The sequence below is a fragment of the Artemia sp. Qi Xiang Cuo genome, chromosome 2, assembly GCF_049724085.1.
Source record: "Artemia sp. Qi Xiang Cuo chromosome 2, ASM4972408v1, whole genome shotgun sequence".
NCBI classification, from domain to species: Eukaryota; Metazoa; Arthropoda; class Branchiopoda; order Anostraca; family Artemiidae; genus Artemia; species Artemia sp. Qi Xiang Cuo.
The window spans coordinates 10,520,538-10,538,319 of NC_142795.1; the positions used below are offsets into that span (position 1 = coordinate 10,520,538).

General features: G+C 35.1%; 1 protein-coding gene across 1 annotated transcript in view; it reads left to right on the forward strand.

Annotated features, from left to right (window-relative positions):
- Positions 1-258: 258 nt before the first annotated feature.
- LOC148954897 (uncharacterized) overlaps positions 259-17,782 on the forward strand; it is a 100,010-nt gene continuing 82,486 nt past the window's right edge. The window contains exon 1 of the mRNA XM_089107978.1: positions 259-785. Coding sequence (XP_088964104.1) covers positions 383-785 — 403 coding nt within the window. The 5' untranslated portion in view covers positions 259-382. The remainder of the gene's footprint in view (positions 786-17,782) is intronic.

Consider the following 17,782-nt stretch of genomic DNA (forward strand, 5'->3'; position numbering starts at 1 on the left):
TATTTATTCTATTTTGTTGGTCCTGTCACCAAAGACCAATAATAAATTAGTTCAATTTCCTTTCCAGTAAAAAGCAGCCAGCCTGTAATATGATAATTTTAATTCACCAAAGCGAAATCTCTTGGGATCATCCTGTTGCTTTTTCATCCTATCCCACACCTCGTATCCTTCGGTGGAGTTTTTGCGCCTGCGCCATGTGTGGGTGTTGGTGTACTAGTTGGAGTCGCATGGAAATCTCAAAGGAGTCAGAAACGGGAATCCGGGGGACCGAGTCAGTTGGTTCCCGGCACCGGTCGTATTTAGGCACCCGTAATGGCAGTGAAAAAATGTGGCTAATATTCAACAGGTGCCAATTTTGTCTATACGGAGATCTGACTTAGAAATGTGCAGTCACCTCTGGATTTTAACAGCACTAATATGCACAGCTATCACAGTTTCTTTAACAGAACAATGGGAAGATAACACTTTGATTGACAGCCGGGTTGGTCTGGGTCAAAACCACGAGTCCCCAGGCCAACCAGGCTTATATAATGTGGCACAATACATCGGCGCTCTGTCGAAACGCACACCATTAGCGCCTGTAAAATCATATGATAAAAAACCAATGAAAAAACCTAAGAAACAGCTCAAGAAAAAGGAGCCGAGAAAGAAAGCTAAGAAACACATGGATAGAGATAGAGAAATGAATATGGTGGAAAATGTTGATAATAATGCAAGATCATTTTCTAATCAAATCGCTTCAAGGATGTCCAGAGAAAGAAAGCCTTACGATGTACCTAGAATAGGTAAGTTTTCAACTATTTTTAACTAAATCTGCGACATTTAAAATTCGAAAAAAGAATTATTTTACAGTATTAATGGAATTAGGAACTGGTTAGACCAAGGCCGTATCCAGGGGGGGCATTACCCGGTTTGAACCCCCCCCCCCCCGAAATTTTTGGCCGAGTCGAAAATTAGTAAAACCTAGGTAAAAATCAGTAAAATTAGTCGAAAACTGAGTCAAAAATTAGTAACCCCCCCCCCCCCGAAAAAAAATCCTGGATCCGCCCTTGGGTTAGACCCATTAATTTTCTTCTAAAAAGAGCTCTGGGACAAACTATGCAACAATTAGAATTTGTGGAGGCATTTGCAACAGCACATTCGGGATTTTTTTATGACGATACAATCTATTCTGGTAAGATACATAATGGATTAGTGGGTTTTCATTTGAATTCTTTGGAAGTGCGGTAAATGATTCTTTCCAATTTTCATCAATTGACCGAAATACTTGAAGAATGCTTTCAATGTTTACCTCGAGTCAAAATCTGGTTGCGAAATGTATGAGTTTCCACCATGTTTCTGTTGCAATAATATTGCAATTGCAATAAAATTAAACAATTAAACCTTGAAAATTTTCGACTGACTACTGGATGTGAAGACGAAGAGTCTTTGTTTTAGTTTTTTTTTGCTCCAAATGACGCCTCGGAGCTGGAGCTCAGGTGATAGTGATCATGACAAACAACTCGGGCCAACTCCTTTATCCATTCTAGAAATGTTCAAATGTGCTCAAATGTTTAAATGTGTTATTTAAAGAGTAAATGAACATAACAATTAACACATTTGAGGCAAAAAAACAAAAAAACCAGTACTTTTTTTTGCTACTATAATTTACTTCAAAAGACACTTCGGACTAAGTCATGTTTGAAACTGAGAAAATGAAGATTTTGAAATTTGATTCTCCCATATCAATTCTAGAATTTCTTTAGTACTCAGAATATTTACAAGATAAATGAATATAAATATATACCTCAGGCTATTTGAGACAAAACGAATATAAACCCAGTTCTTTTTTTTACATCTTACTCAAATGACATGTTCAAGCATTTCCAGCCCGAAACCTACAAAATGGACACGGTAAAATTTGACTCTAACCAGTTCATATGTCCTTTTTAGAAATATTTAACGATACTTGGGTAGATAAAACAAAAGAATGAGATTGTAAAGAAAGAGCTAGATTAAAGATTAAAAAATAGCTAGAATTAAAAGGAAGACTAATAGGCTAAGAAAGAGACAAAGATTAAAAAAGAAAAACTAAAACATTAAAAAATAGGTAGATTAAGGATTAAAAAGAACTAAAATTAAATAAAGATTAAAAAAAAGAAAGAAAGATTAAAAGAAGATACAATATTGAAAATCTGATGATAAGTTTGTGCCACTCGGAATCTTTTTGGTTCTCAAGTGTTTCACATCCATACGTTGAATCACATATCAGATATAATACATCTGTAGCCTATATTGATGGTATCTTTTTACAATGAATTGCATAAATCGAAATTAGAAGTGAATGACCCAAAAATTAGCACATCCATCTCAATCAAGGGGGTAATCTTCCCTCACAGATGGAAATCTTAACATATTAAAATTTGCTTCAAGCGAAGATTTGATCGTTCCGTAACACAGTGATGTGGGTTCTGACTTCTGGGGACTAGTCCTTACATTTTATTTTTCTGAAATTTGTGGAAAAACGTTTTCGAATATCTTCTCTTTTGTTTTCAGACAAGGGGCTAGCTTGTCTTGATTTGATTTTGTAATTAATTTCTTTTGGCATTTTAACTATTTTTGTTAAACCGGCTAGTTTATCAGATCAATATTTCATTTTCATTTCTTAGATACTTAGACCAGTTCTGTTGTCTCAATCGGTTCTAGAAGAGGGGATTCGAGCGGAGTTCAAATATTGTCTTGGTAAATGAACCTGTTTATCCTAAATACTTAAACACCCATAAAATCTCTTAGTATTTTGTCAAAGGTATAAGCTTCCTCTTAATCCGTCTTTACCCTAAATTGTGGAGCAGCTTAATTTTCATAAAGCTTTTTTATTTAGATATTTTCTTTAATTTTACAATTATTTCAGGTTAAGTAATGCTTCCACTTCCCAAAAATGTATCATAATTCTAGGATTCTAGCAGCGTTTGACAATTGCCTTTGTAAGCGAATGTGTTTATCCTAAACGATTAAGATCCAAGAAATTCATTTAAATATTTTTGAATCAACAGTATAAGCTCCCTTTTAACCTGTCTTTACATTAAGCTTTCTATGATGTTCCAACAGCCCAGAAAGTGATTTTCCTTGCTCAAGGCGGGGGACTGTAATTCGGCTAAATGGGGTTTTGGGCTATGATGAGTTCAATTTTACACTTTAATTAAATCCGACATCATTTTGTAGAGTTTCAGACAACTTTAACCCATTTTAAAAATTTTTTTACCCATTTTAAAATTTCCGGTTATTATGGGCTAGAGTTTGTTCTTGTTGCCCCTAAGGGGGCTACGATTTTTATGGAGCAAATCAAATTTAAAAGGAATTGGGATACACATATAAGGCTTCTTTCTTTTGAATCTGTGAAGCCTGGCATTTTTCCTAAATTTGATGAAAAATATTGAACTGAAAATTTATTCTTTTTCCAGATAGGAAGTAGACTTTCTAGCACAAATGACCTTAATATAATGCAGTAATTGTCCAAAAAGAAAAGTTTTAGAGCGTATTTTCAAGTTATCAGCATTGAGAAACTATGGCAGAAAATGTGACAATTATGGAAAAGAAAAATTATGGAAAATATTACACCTGGAATTGATGAAAAGGGAAGGGAACGCTTAGAAGCATAACTGGGAAGGAACTGCTATTAAATTAAAGTGAAAAAAATCTAAGCGTTATATAACATAGAAAGTATATCAATTTAGAAAATTTTTCAGGCCTTACAGTGTAATTCATAGCTTTAAGAGATTTCTAATGGAGAGAAATTTCACCTTACTTGACACTTGATTCCATTTCATATCTTTACTCCAAATAATTGCCTTGGCTATGGCAATTTGAATAGGTTTTATAGTGATCATTGCTGAAAACTGGTGTAAGGAATGAGGAAGAAAAAAATTACACACTATATTTTCATATTTTGCTGCCAGAAGTACCGATTAGGAGGACAGGAGGGGGGGGAGCAACCGTCCATAAATTTTATAAAATATATCCGTTGTAATATTTTCATATGTCATTTTGTCCATAAGTGATTCATATGTCCTTTTGTATTTTCACCGAAAGAAATTGAAAAAATCATCTCCCGTCCCCCTATATTTTCGTGAACTAGTGCCCTTCAGTGCAGCGGTAAGAATGGACAGATTTCTTATCGTCCAAAGAAGAAGAAGTAATCACTCCTTTACCTTGACGTTACAAAGGCCTTTGATCGTCTTTAGCATTTGAGAACTTTGGACAAGCAGACGGACTTTCGAGTCAGTGGTCAGTAGCATAATCTACTGTACGATTGCTTATGGCATGGTTCAGTAGAAATATTTTTGATGGTTTCAGGTAAAAGGAACATTCAGTGACTGGATAGTATCTTGTGGAGGTATACCTAGGTCAAGTCCTTTCTAATTACGGTCCCAGTAAAAGCTGCTTAAAGCTACAGCCTCATATTTTTTTAGGCCGAGGCAAGTCTGTTGAGGATTATTTAAACGCATAAATAAAATGACAAAGGATCTTTATGAGTAAAACTACAAATTAGAAATTGTTCAGGTCCAATTGGGGTAGAATTTCCAGTCTTTTAAGGCTACAAGTCTCCTCGCGTCTTTTTTGGTTCGGCTTCTGCAACACCGTGAGAGCATCTTGCTCTAGAAAACCAAGATTTGCTATACATTACAAAATTCTTCTTCCAAAATACTCTATTCTGTCACGGTATCTCCTTGTATCAAGTTCACTGGCAGGCATCCTTTACTTCTGTTTGCTGAGGTGACAAGGCTTACACGTCATGAGATGCGAGAGTAGCTTGTCGCAACTTGCTCGTACTGATTATGTTTGCGAAATTTGCTTACTTGGATGATCTGTTACCCTGGAATAATCTTTGATTAGAAGTAACGCCCAGATAGGTCTCTAAGTTCTCTAATATCAGTTATAATATCAATATGAAAGAGACTTGCCGTGGCTGTCTCGTAATAATGACGTTGACCAAAAAGCTTACTTCAGTGAGATGTTGCCATAGGAATAATCTTCATTAGAAGTAATGCCCAGAAATTGCTTTGAACTCCATCAAAAAGAGTTTAAACAATTTCATACCACAAGATAAATGATTGCATAGACTAGTGACATATACCTAAAGGTCATTTTCACGGGAATGAGTGCCAGATGGGGGTCATGAATCCATGTAAACCTGTGCTTTCGCGCTGAACTTGTTGAACGAAAGTATATTTGGCTTCCGTCATCCTCTCATCTATTTTATAATAAACTTGACAAGGGCTCAACTCTGCCTTGAGAACAGAGTAGAGCGGGATGGAGAAATTCACCTTTTTGTTGAACAAGTTGAACTTATGCTCACCTTATGCTCACTTCATGCTCACTTTTCTTATGCTCACCTCCCATTTTCGTCAAAATAGCTCCTTGGTTGCATTATTAGTAAGGAAGGGGGATGTGGCGAAGATATAAAATGTAAAAAAAAAAAATCACCGTTCGCTGGAAGATTAGGAAGATGCGTCTTAGAACGAAGATTATGATCCAAGAAATCACAGGAATGGCATTTGTCATGTATGGTTCTCAAACATAGGCACTGGCAAAAAGTTGAGAACAGTATTCTAGATATTTTTTAGAGAAATTGACTAACGATAGATTTTAGTCGCTGTAAATCAAAAAATGATATCTACGAAAATATTGCTTGATTCCAATAGCTAAGTGTATTATGAAATAGAAAATAAGGTCACGTTTATAATGGAGGGTGATAAGTTGCTAAAGTTGTACTTTTCGAGTGTTCAGCTGGTGCCAAATTGAAAGCACCATCATAATAAAAATAAATTCTATGAACCGACAATGTTATAGTAAGGTAAAGGTAAAAAATACGGCATTGGACTTTACAGTCCCTAATGGCGGTGCTGATCTCCGTTTCTTGGCCCTTCAGCCAGGAAGTGCAATGGGGAGTTGGAGGCCAACCATCCTGTGCTTTCGCACACCCTTACACACAATGTTATAGTAAAGCGTAACAAAACAAGAGTTACGTGGAGGAGGAGTTGGCGTAACTAAACATCATATTTCATTTAATTGACTTTATTCGTTTGAGACTTCATTAATCTATTTACAGTATTCCATAGTTAGAAACCAACTACACCAGTCTGAGCAAGAGGGTGGTACTTGAAGGGCAATATGCTCCAGAAAAATGTGGAGGTTGGGTCTGGGAGGGTGGTGGTAATTCAAACCATAGCCTTCCGTCCTCTGAAGACTTTTTTTTTCGATTAGATATGCCGAGTTTAGGAAACAGCAGCTTCATAACCCATGCTTTTTATATTTTTAGCCCCTCCCATCATGATAGTTTGTTTGAAGGAGTGCAGAGCAATAAAAATGGGTAAAGAGTAGGAGAAAGGGGTATTCCATCCTCATATTAGAGATTTGCTGAGTTTTGAATTAAAGCAATTATGTAAGTTAAGCAAAAAGCGCCTTTTAAGTTTATGAAATGAAAATGAAATGGAAATTAAATTGAAACGAAAGTTCTGTTCTATTAAACAAAAGGAAACTATCTTATATGTGAGGGAACCAGAGTTCCCCTAAACAGTCTTTTCTTCATATTAAAGTCTTGATACACTATAAATATTAACCCTACTAGAAAACTATTATTTTAAGCTCATTTGGTAGCCAATAGTTGATTTCAGTAATTTTTTTTTTTATTTCTGGATTCCCGGGAGCAAGAATTTTATTTTACCTTAAAACTAAATTTGACACCCAACGGTATGACACATCCTTTTTCTCCCACAGTAAAACAATAGAGCACAAGTTGAACTATGTCGGGAAAAGACAGTAAATTAAGGGGTGGTGGTGCCCCTGATTTATAAGATAATCCCAGTCTGTTTCAACTTGTAACCAGGGGCGTAATTTTCTCTGGACAGTGGGGGACAACTGCCCCTCCAAAACCTCGTTCCCCCCCTCCATACCCCAGTCCCCCCCCCTGAGCCAAAATTTAGTTTCTTCGAAAATCTTGTCAAAACTAAGATAAGCCTGCATAAATTCAAGCACCGATAGAAACGGATCAGTTTACTTTATTATATCTTTACCTTTATGGTACTATAAGGCCCATTTTTCAGTTTTCACTGTCTTTTTCAATTGATTTGGAAAATTGGCTCCAACTTTGCCCCCCCCCCCCTTCAAGAATTTTGAAGAAACTAGACAACTGCTTTTAACCTCTTCAATTTTATTAGAAAAAAAATTCTCTGTTTATCCCGTGTAGAATCGATAATATCGTGTAGTAGACAGTATCGTATAGTATCCTACAGTAGAATTGTTTGATGACTTCTCTAATTCACTTCTTTCTAAAACATTTTTTTTTTTAAGTTGAAAATCTTTTCGCTTAACAATTTTGTCAAAGTTAAACAAAGCCAATTTTGAATTTATAAACCAAAATTGTATTGCATAAAAAAGCCTTACAACGTTTATTAGTTTAGTAAAGAACTAATTCACATTAGCGTCAAATTATCTAGAAGGATAACCCTAATATTTTAATTCGGTAAAGTTTTGAACTTATTTTCTACAAACAGGGAAGGATGTGCTTGAAAATTCCTCCTTTCTGGAAGGTCAAATTTAACCAAAAATACAATTTTGAAACAAAAGGAAAATTATAAGACTTATTCTGGTGAAAAAACCTCATTTTACTCCTAAGAAAATCTTGCCAGTGTGTTCCCCTTACTTCTTGAAAAATGTATATCCCTGCCCATAAAAGATATTATAGCAATTCACCCCTTAATTTAACCTTCGCTTTTAATTTTGTCTTTGTTCGCCTCCTGCTTACCGCCAAACCCTCCAGAAAGATCACCATTAAAAATTCCATCTCGCAATTATCTCTTAGCAATAGCCCAAGAACTAAACTTCACTTAGGGATTCTCTAAAGGAAACTTTACTGTTTCCGATTCTGTATAGGAAACTTGAACCCAATTTCTAACAGATGAGTTAGGCAGCCTTAAGTAGGAAAGTCTTTTAAAGTCCATTTAAGCAAAATTTTGGATTCATGATATACAAAACAATGCCTATAACCCTTTTGAATGTTAAACGAGGTCGAGTAAAGATAGGTCAAAGAGTTTGAAGTCGAAGAAATGAAGTTCGCAATAAATGTTGTATTCCTGTATGGTCGTTTCTGATCATTTGGGTTGAGCCAAATTGCTTAGGCCCCTTCTCAATTGGTGTAGCAGTTAGTCATTATCAGCTAATGGCTCCTTTAGACATTGCGGAAATGCATGCGAAAATCCGTCCGTATCTTTTCGAAGGATGGCCCAGAAAACGCTACGCTTAAATAAACAAATACATTAGGGTGGATGACGAAAAGTTCTAAGAGAAGATTATTGGCTAATTTGACTCCCGCTTCAGTCCTTATAATGTGAAGGAGGCACAGAAGACAAAAAGAGAAAGAAATTCGTCAGAAAAACAAAATTTGATTTTCCATAGTCATGTTTTTAATCATTTAAAAATCTTACCAAAAATCCGTCCTGATTTGACCAAATCGTTGCGGAAAGCTAGAGAGTTTTTCAAGCACAAAAACGGACAGAATTACTAAATCCGGACGGATTTCCGCAATGTGTAAATTACATTTTATTTAATTAGCAGTATGATCATTCTCTATCTCACCCATTATAAAAACCCGGTCTTCGTGAACAAAAAGCTCCTCCCACTTATTTCTACAACGATGAGAATGCAGGTTAGTCTGTTTCCGTCTGTTTCCATCAAAGTGCATTGAAACAAACGGAAACAGACTAACCTGCATTCTCATCGTTGTAGAAATAAGTGGGAGGAGCTTTTTGTTCACGAAGACCAGAAATAATCTGCGATAAGCTTACTGGGTATATTCTGTCTACTGTGGTGTCAATGAACCATAATAGCTGTAACAAGAATCCTTCATTTTTGGGCAACAACGTGAACATCAGAAGAGCCTCTTAAACCGCGTCTTAATCGGTGTAGTGTTCTGTCTTAATTGGCGAATAACACTAACAAGGATCCTTTATTTGTAGCTCGTTAATTCGTTTTCCTCATTTCACTGACTTTTCCTACCGTTTTTTTTTTGTCTGTATAATAAGACTTGATAGCGAAGCGGTACGAGCACTTGCTTATAGGTGTGATTTGTTTCGAAGCTTGGATAAGATAAATTTTTAACGAACTCAAAACGGAATCTGAAATCTAGCTGGTCCTATTGGAAACCTAGAGAGCATAGCAGTTGGATACAAGCAGTGTATGAATGTTTGTGTAATAAAATTGGATAAACTATTTTACAATAAAATTAATTAAAAACATAATAATGCTAATAAAATTGGAAAACAAAAAAGTCGAAAATAGTAAATATATAATGTTTTTGTTTTGTACTCGTTTTTAAAATGAACTAAAAATTAAAAACAACTTTTTCAGAAAATCTATGAATTTGAAACGAGGGGCGCAAAATCAGTTGGGCTTTAAATAACTAGATCTTTTTAGCTCGTTTTTTCATAACTCGTCGACTTTTTTTTTATTTACGTATTTATAACTTAAGTCAATTTGATACGTTATATATCGCCCAATCCATTTTGTGCGCTTCATTTTCACTTATGATCATTTCATAGATTCTAAAAAAAAATTATTTTCTACTTTTAGTCCATTTTGAAAAAGAATTGTAAAAAAGATTTATATTTACTTGAACGTTTAGATAAACAAAACTAACGGGACTAACACAAGTTAGCTAAGACACAATTCTTTTTTTTATTTTTTATCTTCTTATTCATCCGAACTTTGTACCCAACTATTCATCATAGTACCTTCCCTTTTCATGGCGTCCAAATATGTGGAGACGCAAAATGCCATTAGCAAGTCCTTAAGCCATAACATAGCTCTAATATACAATGAACTTTGCATCCAATTACAAGGTAACTGATCCAAAAATAAAACCATAGAACTTGATAATAATTCTCGAAAGGGGTCAAGTATAGAAAGGGCTTTACTCATTAATAAATACAACAATTAAGAACGATTAATTAATGGTATTTACGCAGAATTTTATGTATATTACTAACGGAGGAATAGTAAGTTTGGAGCATTACCGTACTGAATTAATGATGCCACGTGAAAAAAGATATATATATATATATATATATATATATATATATATATATATATATATATATATATATATATATATATATATATATATATATATATATATATATATATATATATATATATATATATATATATATATATATATATATATACATATATATATATATATTGCCACTAAAGCCTCTTCGTACCATGGCAAATACAAAACAAAAAGAATCGCACATAGTCAAAACATATTTAATCCTATTATTAATCCTATAATAATAGGATATTAATAAGCATTATTATAATCCTATAATGAGCATTATTAATCCTATAATTCACAATGTAACGATTTCAGGATTTCTTCCTGAAATCCACTACTTCTTACATGCACTCATAAAATGGATAAGATCTTTCTCCCGTCCATACACAAGGCACTCATAAGAAGCATTATTAATTCTATAATTCACAATGTAATCTCTTCCTCTCGCCAATACCCAAGAAATAACCACGAACCGAAATCACCCATCTTGTATCCTACCTATAAATCCCTACTTTAAAGTTGACTTCCTCCCCCCAGGACTAATTAGCCAGCCGATACAGCTTCAGAGATGCAGAGGACTTCAGATTCTGCCATTTTTGAATATCCCACTCTGTTAGTCTTTTCTCAACATTTCTAGGAACTAGCCCAACTTCCAAACCTAGCCTTTTCTCCTCATTCCAATTCTTAGTAAAGTCATATCTATCAATTATCGCTTTGAGTTGGTTAAGCAGATAACTATAAACAGTAGAATTCTTGTAGAACTATCATTATTGTTCTACGAAACAAATTAGAGCTCCAGATATGGATAAGTCCTTTTATTAGACAATACAAAACATATATAAAAACTCTAGATATTTCGATAACATAGTCAGTCATCATCATCAGTAGAAAAACTAAAGTATTAAAATAAAACAAACTATACTTATACCGAACAAAATAACAACTTCAGGGTCACAGCAAGTTTCTGGTTCATTGGCTAAGAGAGTTCATTATAATTGGGCTCATTCAAAGTCTTGAGTTCTTTAATATTGCTTAAATTTACGTTGAATTTTTAATGAAGGTGGTTCAATCTTCATTTCTTCTAATTGCAGACGAAATATTACCAAATTTATAGTCGGTCTACCATCCCCCTATATACGACGTAGGTATTTTTTTCAAGACCATACTTTCTTTCTATGACGAAAAGAAAGGAGAATATTGGTCATCTTGTGTGGTCTTGGAAAAAATATCAATATTGCTGCGCATTATTGACTTACGAATGGTTGTTAATTCTGATTTCTCTTTTGTGCTTTCGTGTTTTTTCTGAAATTTTTGCCTCCAAAGTCTGAATTTGGCCCTTCGGGGCTTGTAATAGTTACATTTTGAAGTAAATATCTTATCTTGTCTCCTAAATAAATTAAAAAATTATCCAAGTGGGTCATTTTACTGCCCGTTAACCAGTGTTACCAGATGCCTGGTTCAAAATAGCGCAACCATAGAAGCGAAAATATACTGAAGGCACCAATTTTGGGGCGAAATGTTCGCGAACGTCCGATTCTTACAATGGACATGCTTTGAAAAATGCATTGATTTGAATAACTCATTTTGGAAGTATATGAATTTGTGCCGAAATTGCGCAGCTCAAGGTTCACGCGATTGTTCTACAACATTTTTAAAATATCTTATGGGAGTGCTTGTTTTATTGTATGGACGTACTTTGCAATTTATCAGTGCATTGACGAGTCCCATACACAAGTCAAAATTCCTGACGGGTTAGGTTCCTATATGAAACTTGCAATTTCACAACAAGATAACAGCTGTAGCTTACAAAAGTAAGACAGGATAATTATCTCATTGAATTTATTAGTTTAGGTATATCTATTCACCAAGCCAGAATTTTGATGTTACTTAAACTTTATGTTTGAGGCTGATATAAACTGTCTTTTAAAAATAAACAAAAATTCCCTTATTTTTGAATGCTTTCAACGCATTCTTGAATTAAGATACAGGGCAAATTTAAAAAAAAAATGTCGTTGGGTATCGATATAGGTGAGTCTCAGCTATCGAGTAATATCAAAATCGCAGTATTACGTTGGAATATTAATACCATAGAACTGCGGGAAAAGACCAAAAAGCTTGCAGAGGGGAAACGACAAACAAGTCAGAGGGAAATTGTCTTAAAATCAATTTGGTGGAAGTGATAAAAAAAACTTGAGAGCTATGGCTAATTAGAGTAAAGCCTAGACAGATAGTCTGAGTGAGAGGCAAAGCTGGAAAAATCTTTTTAGAATTGTATAAAAAGGATTCATTTCAATGGCTGATAGATAGTCTATCATCCATCCTATGGCAGAACTAAGGTAGATAGCAATAGAATAAAGGCAATTCAAATAGTCTGTCAGTTCTGTGAGCCATTTGAAGACAATTTTGGATTAAAGTCGATTTGGTGGATGTTATGAAAAGCTTGAGAGCCATGGCTAATTAAGGTAATGCCAAGGTAGATAGTCTCTGTGAGAGGTAAAGCTTACATAGCTTTTTCAGAACTGTATAAAAATGATTCATTTCACTTGTTGACAGATAGTCTATCATCCATTTTAGTCTGAGCAACCGTTATTTGGATGAATTTTCCGTTCTGAGATATAAATTTCTGCTTACTTCGTTTTACAAAAGCTACCAGACAGGACCTATATATATATACACTACTACCACTACTACTAACAACTCACCGCAGCACCAAGCCGCCTGAGGCCAACACAGCTACGCACGCTCCTCCTCTATCCCAATCTATTTAAAGCCTCCCTTTTTACGCCCGCCCATGAAGTTCCCATTTCCTTTAAATCTTTCTTTATGACGTCCTCCCACCCCAGACGAGGACGACCTGCTTTCCGTTTAGCCCTAGACGGTTGGGCGAAAGAACAATTTTCGGCAATCTTTCATCCTTCATCCGCACAACGTGCCCTAGCCACCTCAACCTTTCTTTCATTATAGCCCTAGAGAGCGGTATTGAACCACATTTTTCGTATAGCCTATTGTTTGAAATACTGCCAGTCAGCCGTATACCCAGAACAATCTTTAAGCAATTTCTCTGGAAAACATCTAGCAAATCTTCATCCGCTTTTTTAAGCGCCCATGCTTCAGAGCCATGTTTGACCACTGTCATCACTGTAGCTTCTAATATTCTAATCTTGGTTTGCAGACTTACCTTCCTATTTTTCCAAACTTTTTTTAACTGCGAAAAAACACCCCGAGCCTTGGCTATTCTACTTTTGACGTCTTCACTGCTCCAACCATCTTTACTAATAATACTACCAAGGTAAGTGAAGCTGCCCACCTGATCAATCTTTTCTTTATCCAACGTCACCTTTTCATCTTCACTTATACCTAGCCTTTGTCACTTAGGCTTCTTATCATTAATTTTCAAACCTATTCTAGAACCATTAACTCGTAAAAAACCTAAAACTTGATTCATTGTGATCATTCTTCACTCTAGTACCATTAAATCGTCAGCACAATATAAGCCAATGGAATATATCCCTCACCATTTGATTCCATGGTCTCCAATTGCGTTTCGTGTGGTCCTTAAGACAAAGTCCAGCCAAATAACCCATATAAAGGGAGATAGAACACAACCATGCTTAACTCCTGATTCAATACAAAACCAGCTGCTTACCTCATTTCCAACCTTAACCGCAGCAGTGTTATTCTCATATATAGCACTAATCACTTCAGTGTATTTGTCTGGTATACCATACAAGGATAAGACCTTCACTAAAGCTCTTCTATCAACAGAATCACACGCTTGCTCATAATCTATAAAACTGAGGACCAAAGGTGTTTGATAACTCAGGCACTTCTCAATTATTAACCTAAGAGTGAAAATTTGGTCGACACATCCTCTACCTTTTCTAAAACCGCACTGTTCTTCTCTTAAGACTTTGTCTACGGCATCTCTCAGTCAAAAAAGTTACACACCAATTAAAAAAAGACACAATTTTAAACTGACGGACGACCTTAAACGGAAATAAATACATGAGGGATGGGGTCCATATTTTCTGAAAAGGTCCAAAATCATGGGTGATTTAAATGACACGTGGGTAATCATAAAAATCTTGAGACTTTGGGGAAAGGCACGCGTCCTGAACCAACAGTCTATTAAGAAAATCATCAACAACTTTTATTGATGACTTTTGTCATCCATAAACAATGTAATGACGATATTTCTCACGTTAGAATCGTTACTACTTCTACAGGAGTTTTGATAGTTCCTGTCTCCTTGGAAAAAGAATTCATGGTACCCGTCTAAAATCTGATAAACGCGGGAGAAGTGAATTTTCTTTAATGCTAGTGAAATAAAACAAAATAGGATGAAAATATAATAGTTTATGAACAAATTTGGCCTATATATTTGAGCATTAGGGGGGGGGGGGGCTAAGGCATAGCATATATTAAATCCGTAACCAAACCTAACCTAATCTAGGTACCTTTTCTTGCCCCTTTAACCCAAAAAAACTAAATTTGAAATAGTTCCACAGAGTGATTAACACCTCACTAGTCAGCAGAAACCCGGTTTTAAATAGCATATTTGACATTCTGTATTCGTTTCTCTTCGCGTGTTATCGGATTCTAGACAAGTACCGAATTCATTTCTAGTTACTAAGAGAGTAGGTTATTTTAACATAATTTAGTAATTTATAAAATTCGACATATCAGTAAAGGCTGTTCCTTGCTATTATACAATTTATCTCCATGTGTTTGTTCCCAGCCAAATAATCTGGAAGGATTGGGTGCCTTCTTTAATTCGCAAGAATAATCAAAGATATAAAAGCGCCTGAGTAATAGGCCATTTTCTAGCCTAATGTTAAGCGAAATTCCCGAATGAGCACCTCTGACTTACTTTCTACGGGCTCTCTCTTTGTTAGATTTTGTCGAGGATTACTTTTGTTGAAACTTGAGAGACATAAGAGATAGAGAATATTTGGGAGACCTGTGAGCATCATTTTACATATATAATTGAGAAGCGTGTAGCAATTAAGGAATTCAAGAGACATAATAATGTATCATGGTGTAAGATATATAAGAACCATGATATAGGATGGATTATAAGGACCACCGATGATATAAGGCTAATCAGGGCTTTGACCATTTGGGATTTCTCCCATGATCTTGATATTTTAGTCCTAAGCTTTAAATATTTAAAGAAGTATATATATTGGACACTTTTTCAAAAGAACATTAAGTTTATCGTGTTATTTTTAAATATAAAGGATGTTTTTTGTTTGTGATTTTTTGCAAGTGATTCCTAGGATATTTCATAATTTTCAGTTGCACCCCTAAGGAATATGATACAAGATGTCTGCACTATTAGATGATCACTATTACACTATAGATGCACTATACTGCACTATAGATGTACACTATTAGATGATCACTATTACACTATAGAAAACACTATACTTCATTATAGATGTACACCATTAGATGATCAAAATATTATTTGATAACTTTAATATTTAGAATGTGCTAGTAGATTGCTTTTCGCAGTTTCTTGCTAGCACAACCGACATTGCCAGCCAGAGTAGTTCACTTTGCTCGGGTAGTAGCTCAATAATTCAGCTTCTGCAAATGGGACCCTTGCATAAGAAAATTGTATTTGAAGAAAAAAGTTGTCAAACTTATAAGAGGCAGCCAAAAGGATCAGTTACCCGCTACTCTAAGAAGGGGGGGTCAATTTTTGGTAAATTTCTGGTCATTTTCAAAACAGTTTTATCAGCTGAGATTGACGCGTTGTTGAAAATGCTTAAAACTAATAAATTTAAGGCAAAACTGTGGTTAGATTGGATGTAATTTGCAACTGTTTAGTGACTGGCCAAACACTCTTGACGTGGGGGGAGGTGTCTACCCCTCTAATTTTTTACTACTATCTGTTGATAAAATACAGACTTGTTTGATCATGCAGGCCAAAAGTGTGGGGTTATTTTTTATTGTATTTTAGTTTCAATTTGAAAATTATATCTCTGGTCCTTGTATATTCTATAAGAAGTCTGAGATTTGCAAGACTATCATGCCTCAACACCATAAGATTTGTGTTGCAGTTCTCCTTAGCAAGTCTCGCATGTTATTTATAAAACCGGTTTATGAAAAAAGATTATCAAATTTGAACATTTGAAAATGTTCACTACATTTTTTTTTTGTATTCATTTATCTAAATAGCTATCGTAGCACTCGAAAATGAACGCTAAGTTATGTTCCTTCTACTATCACAAGAGAAAAAAAAGGTCACTTGTTAAGTACGCTCACAAAATATGGAACGAAGGAGTTCACAAATTTTTTCGTACGACACTTACCGGATTGAAGTTTATTGTGATGCCTACTAATTCTTCTAATCTGTCCAGATGGTGGAAAAATAAATGGACGTTTCTTGTTTGCTAATAGCCTTTCCCCAAATTTCATTATTAAATCATGTCTTCGAGCGAATTATAGGGGCAAGTTCAAGAACACTTTCGTATTTGCTGAATCAGGGTCCGAATATTATCTTAATAGCACGTTCTTGGACATCTTCTACTTCTGCTGACATGTGAGCAGTGTTTTGAGTTTCGGGACCCCAAACGGGACAGCAGTGCTCGAGGATAAGCCTGATGTAGTTTGTATACGCCAGTAGGAGTTGGCGATCAGAGAAGCCAAACCTGCGCATACTTGTTAAACTCTGAATTGAGTAGTGACCTTTGCGATACAATTTTGTCTATGTACAGCTTCCACAAGCAATCACCTGTAAATCCTACACCTAGGACTGTTGCAGAGAAAACAGTTGGAAACGGTACATCTGGGGTTTCAATATCACGCTTGAGTGGATTGAATGTAGAATTTTCGATTTCTGTTCATTAAACTTGTAGGCCATTTTGGATATGTCAAAACAGTTCTGCTGATTTTCCAGAGATTCTAATCTGTGAAAGTAGGTTTTGACAGCAGTCAAAGACCTTTCCCACTGACAAACTAGGCTCATGAAACAAGATTCAGAATTATCTTCTTGCATGTACCGCATATTATTATTACTATTTTTTAATTTAGCTTTTATATCTCAGGAAAAGTATGGTATCCATCTATTTTATTTTCAATGATTATTTTATTTGTAGCAGCACAAGTTCCTTTGGTGCTGCTGAGTTTCCAAATTTGCCTTTCTCGTCAAAAATCGCATATAAATGTCGAAAACTAGAAATTGTTTCTGCCGAACACAAAAGTGTTGCTTCAAAATGGTCATCTTCTAAACTTCAAAAAACTCTGAAGGGCCAGTTCAAGAACCAAAAATTGACGTTCGAACCTATCATGGGTAAAAGAGGTAAAAATTAATTCAATTTTACAAATAGTTTTGGAAGGCATCTAAACGCAGAACATAGAAAACCAATGTATACGGGACATGTCAGAGGGAGCCAAGGGTAGCTTTTCAGTTCGCAAAAGTTTTTAATATAAACTCTCTATAATTGTTTCCTCACTTCAATAAACTGATCCATTATTCAGCTCGCTAATAGAATAAGATCTGTCAAGCCTCAAAAGTCACTGAAGACTGAATCAAAAATGAAAAGCCTATGTTCTAACGCTCTCTTAGATAAAGACATGGAAAAAAATATTCGATTTTAGAAGCAGTTTTTGAAGCCATCTAAATGCAGAACGCAAAAACTCCATTAAAGGAAACACTAATGGGTTTTTGGAATCCTTTTT